The sequence below is a fragment of the Chenopodium album genome, chromosome 11 (assembly GCF_948465745.1).
Source record: "Chenopodium album chromosome 11, dcCheAlbu1.1, whole genome shotgun sequence".
In the NCBI taxonomy this organism is placed as follows: Eukaryota; Viridiplantae; Streptophyta; class Magnoliopsida; order Caryophyllales; family Amaranthaceae; genus Chenopodium; species Chenopodium album.
Genome location: NC_137844.1, coordinates 22,252,318 through 22,264,696, shown reverse-complemented (window position 1 = coordinate 22,264,696; position 12,379 = coordinate 22,252,318). Strand labels below are relative to the sequence as shown.

The 12,379-nt window shown below is 36.6% G+C and overlaps 1 protein-coding gene across 1 annotated transcript; it reads right to left on the bottom strand.

Moving 5' to 3' along the window:
- Positions 1–2,941: 2,941 nt before the first annotated feature.
- LOC145568733 (uncharacterized) lies at positions 2,942–7,483 on the bottom strand. The gene is made up of 2 exons (XM_081628147.1): positions 7,220–7,483; positions 2,942–3,632 (listed from the first exon to the last, which is right to left on the bottom strand). Exons 1-2 carry the CDS (start codon positions 7,379–7,381, stop codon positions 3,075–3,077), a joined length of 720 nt encoding a protein of 239 aa, XP_081484273.1. The 5' UTR covers positions 7,382–7,483; the 3' UTR covers positions 2,942–3,074.
- Positions 7,484–12,379: the final 4,896 nt, after the last annotated feature.

Genomic DNA, 12,379 nt, shown 5'->3' with positions numbered 1-12,379 from the left:
AGTATAGTAAAAGGTACAACATCTCTTTATTAATAGGAATGGTTATGGTACTATACTTGAGCTCTTTTGTGACTTCGTTTGACCCATTAAACTTATACATTTCTAAGATGGGTATCAATCACAACTCACTCTTCATAGGCTTAAACCCATTCCTTGTGCTACTCTAGCACCATTTTTTCTACAAAGGACTTTATTGAGGAATCTCTAATATTCCTCTCACATCACGTGATCACATTTTTTTTATGATTAGTATTCATGCCTCTAGCATGTATACATATTTATTATTTTTCCACGGTAAGTTACCTCGATTGTAACTTGTACTTCACAACACATGTATTTAATGGAGTTGGCTCCCACCCACAATTGATATCTACTAATAGATTTTGCAATAAGATTGCATATCGTTTTGAGCCAAATTAAACCTTCATAGTGAACTCATCATTGTTGGTTACTTCGTAAGCATTTTCAACTTGCAAATTTAATTCTTATTTCACAGTACCATACAATGATCATTAGAGTGCACTTTCATAGTCTCCACCTGCACCATGATTAATATCATAACAATATTCTCGTTACATAACAACATTAAGTTTGAAGCATATGAATCACAATCATGGTCAAACTAACAAATTACGAGAATAATCATGTGATGACTTCTCACACCATAGCTTTGGTGCTCAATTAAATATATAACAAACTTATTTACCTTGTATTATTTCTTACAAGGACACATATTTGGAAAAAATTCCTCCACTTTCAATTTCATAGCTAAGTTGTCATATTAGTTTGCAATATATGCCTTCGTTTGAACCACTATCAAAACATTAGAGGATAATAATACAAACAAGACAAATGAACGCACAAACTGAGTCATGATGAGAAATAACAAAGATAGTCAATCACCAAACCTTCAGTGAAGTTATATCAATTTCTTTACTTTCAACTGACTCATGAAAGTCAACATTACATCTAATGGCTTTATGGTTAGACAAAACTGACCTTCACAAACTTCAATAGATCACAAATAAGGACTTATATTTAACTTGTTTCTCTTCAAAACTAGCACAAACACAAGGACATGGTTTCTCCATATGGTTATGGATATATATCCATCACTTTTTGAAGGCACCCAATGACTTCTTCTAATCCTCAAACCTTTCTAATTAATTAAGAAAGACAATTAGACTTAACTAGTTTGGACTCTGAATTTGCTCCTTCCTAGCTGATCTACCAACTTCACTAAAGAAAAGGTTAAATAAAAACATGAAGCAAACTATGTATATATATGACTTAGGTATAAATTTTAAATTATCGTACCATTACAAAATTGAGAAAACATTCTCAAACTAGCGCATATGATTCGCATATTGGAATTTAACACAATTCAAGCTCCAAAACCTTGTTTGTGGCCCAAACTCTCCTCCTCCTTGTTCGGGTTACCCAGACCCATTTCATATTGTTTCGAAATTTAACATGGTATTAGAGCCCAGGTTTGTTGGGCCGTTTATAACTGGGTATTTGTCAAGCCACTAGTTAAGGGGCCTCTATTGGATGTTCATTCCCAAAGAGGATTTATATTGTACCTTCTGGTGTGCTCTAATTCTAAGGACACTCACAAGTGAGGGGGAGTGTTGGAACCAATGTGTATCACTTGTGAGTGTCCCACATTGGAGAAAGAGGAGAGGTGGTTCCACTTTATAAGGTAGAGGAGTAACTCCTACTATTGCCAATTGGTTTTAGTATGCAAGCTCCAAAACCTTGTTTGTGGCCCAAACTCTCCTCCTCCTTGTTCGGGTTACCCAGGCCCATTTCATATTATTTCGAAATTTAACATGTTAAATACGGGTCTGGGCCGCACTCGTCACGGGAGAGTGCAAGTCCACCACTTTACAAGACCAAGGAGGTTCCACCTCAAAACCATATGGCAATGAGGGGAGTAGCCCCTTAGCCTTATATTGTGGTGGTAACTCTTGAATTCTTTCAATGGGGGATTTCATAACCACTACACTCCCCTTTTAGTGTTTAGTGTGGGACAAGAAGAATGCTCACATGTGGGTTGTTCATGGGCTCAACACTCCCCCTCACATGTGAGCTGTCCATAGTGTTTTTGGCCCAGTATACCTTAGCCATTAAGGCCCCAATCGTGAGATCGTGGGTCTGGCTTTGATACCATGTTAGTGGACCAACTCAATCAAAAGCTTAAGCTGATGGTTGAGGCCCAGGAATATGTTTTATACTCTATCACGCCCCCTCACACGAGAGCCCGTGTGGATGCAGCATGGGCCTCCCTCATACCCAGCGCTTAATATTCCACTTGAAAGTGGGGGGTGGATGCAACACAGGCCCACCCATACCTGGTGCGAATTAATTCCACTTTAAAGGAGGGGTGGATGAGATTCGAACCCGTGACCTTTGTGTCACGCTGGCTCTTGATACCATGTTAAATACGGGTCTGGGCCGCACCCGTCACGGGAGAGTGCAAGTCCACCACTTTACAAGACCAAGGAGGTTCCACCTCAAAACCATATAGCAATGAGGGGAGTAGACCCTTAGCCTTATATTGTGGTGGTAACTCTTGAATTCTTTCAATGTGGGATTTCATAACCACTACACTCCCCCTTTAGTGTTTAGTGTGGGACAAGAAGAATGCTCACATGTGGGTTGTTCATGGGCTCAACAAGTCATTCTCAATGTAATTGTACCATGTCAACCCATTGTAGTAACATTAGCACAACCTCAAATTAAATTAGCATAATTCATCCTAAATCACATATTAGGACCTTGCTCAGTTGCTCCCCCCTACCCCTAGAAATTTAATCCGTAAATTGATAGATAAATTGAGCTCTAATAAGGTCAATGCAATCTTCATTTTTCTCCAAGCAGAGCACCAAAATACAAATGAGAAGCTTACAAAAAACATAAAGAGTAAGTGGATTCCCTCAATAACTCAGAGTAACGCTAGTAAACAGATAGGCATTCATATTCAATCAGTATATCAAAAAAGAATGAAAAAAAAAGCAAAGATGTGAGGTACATTATATTACACTCTACTACATGCTTCCATAAAAAATAATTTATATGGGTGTAGCAGGCTCTTTAAAACTATAATGTATGTCTTTCATGGACTCACAGTGAAGCTGTCGCGTAAAATCGTTGGTAGTGTCCAGAAAATAGAGCACAAAGGTTATTAAGCAACAGCAACCGAACATAGGGATGGGTCCAAAGATCCATAGGAAGAGGGGGAAGGATAAGTAGAAGGCTCGCAAGCCAAGAGTCCAGAAAAAACTCCCTCTGTTCAAGCTTCGAGCAGCATATTCCATAGCTTCTGTTTTGCCTTGTGATGTAGGCAAGGTAGCCAAAAAACTCACATGTGCGTAATATCTAAGTGACTGGACATTGCAGAGAAAGGCTACAAGGAAACAAATGATGAGTGCAAAATACTTTACTGCTGACACGATCTGGCTCTTGTTACCAAAAACTAGTCTGGAGGATGCATTCGTAACTGTTGAGGTGCTGCTCACAAAGACGCCGATGACTGAACTCAGAGTAATAGCTGTAGTTGCCAATAGGGTGGATGCCATCATGTTGTTGCGGAATGTTTGAACCATTAAAACACCATTTTTCACCGGATCCTAGAAGCAAAAGCATTGTAGTCAACAACAAGAGTTCATATACCCTACCTATAATTCTATCACCACTGCACATTCATGCAGATTACCATACACACAGACATTTACAAACAGTACTATAAGTTCAGTTTACAGTTCTTACTGTCTTCAAATATTTCACAACTTGTTCCTGCCATATGATAATTTTGTTGAATTGATGTAATTTTTTCCCTGTTTTTATCTCAGGATGTCTGTAAGCAGCTCTACATGTTTTGGACAAAGGAGAAACAGTTGACAGGGATACTCGGTTATATTATATGACTATATGAGATAAAGGCAGCCCTCCTATACATATATAAACAGAACTTTGATACTTACAATTTTAGGCTTGTACTTCTTTCAATATTACCTAGGCATGTTGATCAGTAAATTAGTAAATCAACAATGACTACTAAAAGATAAACCCAAACCAATATATCTGACAATCTAAGCTTCTTATTGTACATGTTTTCTAATACTCCGTATGTTCTTGATTACAGCTTTGTGAACATTGTAGTTCGCTAGTTATATGATATTCGCAGTAAAATTATTTGATCTCATGTTACGCAGTTTCAGTTGTTTTCCTTGTCATTGCTCATTGGGCCTGTTTGGCAACAAGCTGATAGCTGATTTCTGTAGCAGCTGATTGTATTAGTTGGTTTTATCTTCAAAGAGAAAACAATTCTGTTAGCTAATAAAGTAGATTCAAATAAGCTAGCTTCACCCAAGAACAAAAATTCCGGGCAACTCACCTTAAACAAACTGTCCTTGCTCCCACAAAATGGCCGGCACAAGAATGGATTAGTGTTGGTTGATACAATTGCTTGGTACATTAAGTACTCGATGTTTAGGCACCTAAAGTCATATCTTATCTAGAAAAGTAACTTCTAGCTTCTACTTAATGTAGTAAGCATTGATATTCATCCTTCCCCAAGGATACGAAGATAAATTATATAGAGGAGTTCTGTGAAGAGGAAATGAAGGACATCAAAACTTTCATACTCATAAACCAGGATGCCATCAACAAAGGTGGTATATCCGTTCACGACATCAGATATAATGGGAACTGCAGCACCCTCTGATGGTTTTGCTAACTGGCATAATGTAGTTTGCTACAAGTTTACCTCGATATTGGAATCAAAATGAATGCAATGGCACATTGGCACCTGAAAAGTTTAATGCTAAGGACATAAGTTTTTGGGATTCACTTGTACAGAATTTAGTTACATTGACAAATTGGAATCCTTCACAGAATATTTCTTTTCCCCACTTATTTCCTTTCCTAGGTTGTACAAACTTTTGTTCGTTTTCAACAAAATCATCTTAGTTTTAATCATCTACCCTCCATTCCTTGGACCAAACACCTAGGATATTCCAATTATCAAAGGACAAGAAACCTAAGGAATCCAAGAAAAATTTAGTTCATATTTCTTTTGTAAATGTATTAAATCTTTAATGTCAAAGGTTGTAATTATGCTGTTATGCTTTAGAGAGTTCTAAGTCTGAATTACAGCAGTCCCACACATGCTCACATCGACGAAGATTAGAGCAGTAGCAGCAGATATAGTGCAGCAAGCTGAGAAGATAATTAAGACTAAAGTAACCATGATTATCCAGAGCTGCATAAACAATCAGCATTTCTTTGACCACAAATTTGATACAATATATTATAATCAGGGTTTATATACCGCAGACGCGAGTTGCAATAAACCTGACCTGAGAAAACTATCTCTAATACTAAAAAAAAAAACAGTAGCAAGTTTCAGCAGCTCTTCTCTGAATAAACACGGAACTTTTGGTCTTTTATTTTACCTATGCTTGATATCATTATACTTATTTACTATTAATTGTGATTAATTAAAGATTATTGATAAAATCAAATTCTCAAAGAAAAATAATAAGGATATGATAATATTCCTTCTTTTTGCAGTATGACTCACCATTTACTCATGACTATCTTTCAATCAATCACTAAAGATCATTACTCCCTTTGTAACATAGAAATATGACTTAATTGATTTTTTAATACTAAGTCAACGATCATTTCTTACCATTATCTTATAATTCACCTTGATTGTATTATCTTTAAATATACTCTCAGCGTATATAACATTATTAAATAAAAAAAACAACAGCACAAACTTAAAAAACATATAATTTAAGTAAAAACTCCACAATAATGCACATTAAAGGTTTATGTTCATTCACCATACAAAAATAAATAAATAAATAAAAATAAAACTTTTCAGATTTAATTAAGTTTAATAAGTTCAGGTGAATGAATAGTCACATACTATAAATTCAACAAATAATTTAACGCCACCCAAAAATTTACACTTGTTATAATTTCGTAATAAATAAATATATTATTACAGGCAGCAGCATGACTCACCCACGAATCTATCTACCAATCATTAAAAATCAGAAATCCTATGTTACGAGGAATATTCTATGTCGATCTTATTTGATTAATCATGTCTTATTTGATTTTTTCCATACAAAATCAGCAATCTTTGATTTCACTATCTTTTAATGTACCTTAAATCACAAAACAGAAACAGTATACTACTCTGCCTCGATCCTAAATTAGTGGCCTATTTCTCTTTATTATGTAAGTAATAAACATTAGAAATAAGCCACTAATTTAGAAACAGAGGAAGTATTATCTACAAATATACTACCAGCATATAATTACTCCCTCCATTATTAAATACTTGATCCACCTTCTTTTTGTAGCCGTTTTTAAATATTTGCTCTATTTTTTTATTTGGAAAGTTTTTTAATATTCAATTTATTTCTCTCAAATAGTGGGACCTAATTTTATTACTTTTACATTCTCTCTCCTCCAATTTACATTCCACTAACCCCACTATCTTAATATTTTATTACTTTCTCCATATTCTCCTAAAACTCCACGCATGGAAAAATGGAGAAGTATTTAAAAACGGAGGCGGTAATTGCAAAATGAAAAAAAAAAGGAGAAAAAAAAAAAGCACCATTAATTACAAGCAACACTAAACACTCTCTCTGTCCCTAAAACTTCGACCCTTTTGGCTTAATTTTGGTCCCAAAATGATCGATCCATTTGCATTAAAATACCCACCAATTTACAACAATATTTGTGCAAAATTAGCTTCCCAATATAAATTTTTGTTTTTCATGTATATTTAATACTTTATCTCTCTATTTTTTTAAAAATTCCATGTAAATTTATCTTTCCAATATATTTTTAATTCTTTTTATTTAAGTTTCTTAACAACGGCGAAATCAAACCAAAAGGGTCGAAGTTTTAGGGACGGAGGAAGTATCAAATAACTTAGAACAATATAATCGAATTTTCTCAGTCAATTATTAAAGGTGCATTCTCTTCATCCTAAAAAATTAATTACAAGTCTAACGAAGTCTGTTAAGTTCAAATTAAATAAGATTAGGCGATGAGTTTACCAAATATTCAAAACTTAAACATAAAAAAAAAAAAAAAAATAACCAAAATCTGATTGTATAATATAATAAAATATTCAAACTTTGAAAATGCATAGATTGATGAAGGTGAAAGTAGAAAGAAAGCTTACTTCCATTAAACAGAAGAGCCATTGAGTACGACTCTCAGCGTTAAGGCCGATAACAGTGTTTCGGGGATTGCGCTTGATAGTAATGACTAACCAAACGTTATACACAGCGAACACGAACAAACCGAATGAAACTAGCACAAAATCGAGTTGCTTCACTTCCATTTTTGGACGAAAAAGAGACAGATTGAACGGATGGTGTTTGTCTTCAAAAGGTTGAAAAGAAAGCAAGAAAGCAAAATAGAGTTGTCAAATGAAAGAACAGGAAACAAGTGTCTTAACAATGAAAGCAATATCCCGCGGAAAATGATTCCTTTAATAACGGTGTTCGAATACGACGTGTTTTTTTTTTTTTTTTTTTTTTTAAATGGCGTAGTAATAAATAAACAAGCATTTTGTTTGAATTCGGACAACTGGGTCCTTTACTAATTACTATTGGACATTTGTTGCTTTATTTGGTTAATTATAGTGGGATTTCGCTGTTTAATGGGAACATGAATGTGATGTTTATTTAAAGTCAAACAATTCGTTTTGCAATTTATGACTTGAGCTACAATTTATACGCAGTTTCTATTTCATTTGACTACTCAGAGTAACAGTCTTTGAGAATTCTGAGCCGTAATAAACGCAAATTCTTCAAAAGGCGGGTGTATGTTAATTTATTATAAGACATATTAAATTTATTATAAAAGTATTTAAAATTAACCTTTATGCTACAAAAATTATTATTTATTTCAAAGAAAAATGGAAATAAATAATCGCACGGAATAACTATAGGCGCATAGTACCTATATGCTTTACAAACAAATAGAATGACAAAATGTACCACTACATGCATAATAGGTGACAAGTGGTAGGTATTTTAGGATAAAATAATCGACGACATAGGATGGCAAAAAGTACCACCAATACATGCGTAATAGTACACAAAAGTACTATTAAGACAACTTATACTTTAATGATACATTATACATGCATAATAGTACAAAAAAAGTAACACCGTGGAAAAACATCAAATGAAAAAAGGAAAAAAACCCCATTATACCCTCTTATATGCATGTCTAACAAATAGGTGTTATGCACCTTTATGCACCCAATCCCACCTTTGCGTGGTTTGACAATAACAATCCCACATTTTCATTATTATGACAATAACAAACCTTTTTGCCTATAATATGTTAAACAGGTTAAAATATTTTTTTTAAGCCACGTTTTCACTCAATAATTTGTCAAAATAAAGTTAAAATCAAAAACAAAAAGAGGTAGAAAAAAAAATAAAAAAAAAAAGAAAAAGAACCCACCAGCACCCCAACCACCGTAAAACCCTACCTTTACCTTCGCCCCAGCGAAAATCGGCCAACCGCCACCCCCCTAAACCCCTGAAATCGGCCGGTCGGAACCCCCCTAAGTCCAAAAACCACTTCGTTGACCAAAAGCCACCCCCGAAATCACCCCCTTACCCAAATCCCACCCCCGAAACCTCCACAACCAACACAATAACCACTTTGAAAACGCTACCCAACCGCTAATTAAAAAGCACGTCTAACCGCCGAATATCCTTGAAACCTCCATCCCAGCCCCAAAAAACCCCACCCAACCACTCTAACCAAAAATCCCCATCTCGATCAGCCCAAAAACCCCCCTTTAACACCATAAAAACTCGACCCCAACTGTGAAAACTACACCGTTTCCCTGGTGGGTGGGTGCCAGCCACCCGGCCATTTTCAGAGGTTAAGGAGGGGGGTAGGCCGATTTTTGGTGGTGGCTAGGGTATGGGCTACGGTTTCACGGTGGGAGGTTGGTGGTTGTTTTTTTTTTTTTGTTTTTTATTTATTATTAAAAAAATTAAATGAACCTATTAAAATGTGACATATGGCGTATGACCTTTAAAAATTGGTCACCAACAGGTCAAGGTTCGTTAAAAGAAGAGGACATACCAAGGTGGATTTGCCTTGTAATAATAAAAAGATGGGATTGTTATTGTCAGACCACGCAAAGGTGAGATTATTTATTTTCATTTTTCCTTTTTTTTTTTAATTATAAATTTTATCTTACAAAAACTTATAGTGTATTATATTAATTAAATTATTAGCCTTTATAGTATGTAATTAATAATCTATAAGAAATTACACATTAAAATAAAATTCAAATCAACGACAAATTAAAAGTTACCCTTTAAGTTGTAAAAATTACCTTAAAAATAGTTAAAGTTACAATCAAATTAACGTACACTCGCATTACAAAAGACTTATTGGTAATAAAAAGAGCATTGCCAATTTTTACATCGAAGTGTGAATTCAAGTTTGTTTGGTATCGCTTTTGTTTAGGGTACCCCTTAACACGTGGTCCAATCCAACACATGGCCCAATAGCAAGGCGACATATGTCCCAATAGGAAGATGACATATGGAAAACAAGAGAGCACCTGAATGAGAGAAAGGCCTCTTTACATCAGGAGGCCCAAATCTCGAGGAAAGCACTAAAGCGACACCTCAAAAAAACACTTGTCCCTACCTGACTGTGTCGCCAATAAGAGCACACCATTCTATGTCACTAAGTTCTAGATGCACACTCCCACCCCTATAAATACCCCAATCATTTATGATGGGAGGGATGGATTGAGAAATCATTTATTGCATAAGCAAAAGAGCTCTAGCTTCTCTCTACTTTTTCTCTCTAAAATATTTCGTTTTTCGATCACTAACATGGTAGTCGGAGGCAAATATTCCGTCAAACGGAATATTTCTTGTTTTGTAGGTATCCATGATTGTCCAGCTATGTTCAAGGCCTGTATTCCGAGGGATTCCATAAAACCCCGAAATATTTGGCGTCGTCTAAGGGATACACGTGAAATGGCTAAAGATGGTCAGACACCCAGTCTTGGCCAAGAGGGACATGTAGAGACAATCATTGCTACAATCAACAATAGTGATCCTCTTACCGCTTCATTCCACGAGGCGGAGGATCCCCCTGTAACACCCGGTCCCTATAGGTTGCCTTGGACAAGCTCCGAAAAGTGCTTGAGGGTAAGATACCCTTTTCTTCTAGATAACCGTCTAGAAGAGAGGGAGAGGGTATTCGAAAAAAACCCCAAGATAAGACAGCCAACACTGAAGATGTAGGGAATACCTAGTGCCTCGGATAAAATGGTCTAAGCTTTTTGAGAAATCGAAGGCGGATGGAAGGCAGATAAAGCAGCCTCTGAGGTAGCTAAATGAGCCGTCCTAGTGCTGGAAGGATGCTAGAGACTACCTTCGGCACAAGCGGCAAGAGCGGGCACAATCCTACTATTCGGACACTTCTTCCACTCCCATCATGCCGGATGAAATGTCAAACCATACCTTTTCCAAGCATGCCAGCTCGGCCAAGACCAGCAGGAGTCAAGCTCACCGTACTCTAACTCCTATTCCTTTAACTCAACCACTTTAGTTTCAAACGCCCCATAACTATATTGAAATTCTTCTACCTACCCCCTATGTATGCAAAGTAAGGGCAATATGGCCCGCCGTACGACCTGGCAGCTTACATGCAGGACCGACCGCACAACCTCAGCCTATTGATTGGAAAATGCACTTGTTGAATCTTGGTGACAAGTCGCCTCCGTTTTTTCTAGAAATTCTGAACTCTCCTTACTCTCCAAAGGTGAAGATTGTACTCGTGGGTGCCTACGATGATACGGGCAACCCGGAAGAGCATATCTCCTCGTACATAAACCTGATGTACCTGCAAAATGTGGATGATGCCACTTAGTGCAAATGCTTCTCGGCCACCCTTAAGGGTGTGGCTCAAGACTTGTTCAAGAGTCTGTCGGCCAGATGCATCAATTTGTTGACTACTCTTAGTTTGCTGTTTGTTGGAAACTTCTCCTACAACATACCACCCTGGAAGACTAGTCTTAACTTGGCGACCATCGTCTTAGGGAAGAAAGAGGGGTTGCATTCGTACGTGATGAGTGTCAATTATGGCACTCATTTGGTTTCATTGAGGATGTCTTTTAGTCGCTTTTATAACTCTTTTTATGTCTTTATCTCTAGTTTTAACCTTTATTTCTCTAGTTTGTTCTTTCTTAGTTGTTTTCCCATTTTCTTGCATTTTCTTAGTTTTTTTTGCCTTTTCTCTTTTATTTTTTTTATTTTCTTTGTTAACAGGAGAAAGGTGGTGTCTTGGGCTCTCCACGGCTCTTCCTTGGGTTTTATGAAGCTTAAGATGCAAGTTTATCACTCCCTTTGTAGCTCAAAAGTCAAGGTGTGCAAGCTCCAAGTCTTCAAAGGCCGCGCTCTCATGCTGCGCTAGCATCAAGAAGCGGTGTTGAACCCACCGTGGGGACGTTTAGAGACTTCCACACCTAATGTTCATTAAGTGGAGCGCACAGGTTGCATCGACGAGCGCACGAGGAGGATCCCCAGCTCCCATGGCGCGGGCGCGCAAGAGGCGGGCGCGCCGCCCCTGCTCCCCGTTCCGTACCCTTTTCTTTGCGGCTGCACAATTCGGAGTGAGGGCGCGCCTGTACAGGTTCTTCTTGGATGTCCAACTAACTTCTCTTTAGTTAGTTTTACTATATATAGATTTTCCTTCTATTTTTAGAAGAGAGTTAGATTTTTAGAGAGAGAAGTTTAATCTAGGAAACTTTAGCTCTTAGATTCTAGAGAGAGAAAGTCTTGGATTGGATTTGTTCTTCAACATTTGCTATAATTTGGTGTGGATTTATCTTCAATCAATGACAATTAGTGAGAATTTCTTCCTTTAATTCATTTCTATTATTTGTTTGCTTTAGATTCATGCTAGATTGTTTGATTTGCTTGAAATTAAGTTTGATTGTGTAATTGTTTGGAATTTGTATTTGATTTAGATTGAAGATTATGATCATTGTGATTTCTTGTGTTTTGTTCATCATTTACACAATGGTGTAGTGAGTAGTTTCATTGCTAGGGATGTGGTGAAGCATGCACAAATGATACTTAATAGCTATTTGGTGGATTTTGATTGATTTGATGTTGTGATTAAATTTAGTTGATAGAATTGTGCATGTGCTTGATTTGTAAGGAGTGATCAACCTTATTCTTCATGCTAGAATTCATTGTGATTCTCCAATGACACGACACATTGATTTGGAGGTTACATTTATCGATTGGGCTTGATTTGTGATGTTCCTAGCTAGTCTTTC

What these genes read in the sequence shown, in the direction of transcription:
- LOC145568733 (XM_081628147.1), bottom strand. Translation starts at nt 7,381, where the DNA reads ATGGAAGTGAAGCAACTCGATTTTGTGCTAGTTTCATTCGGTTTGTTC. An exon ending in GGCTCTTCTGTTTAATGGAA is followed by an intron (nt 3,633 to 7,219) that starts GTAAGCTTTCTT and finishes TTTTGCTTCTAG; the next exon opens with GATCCGGTGAAAAATGGTGT.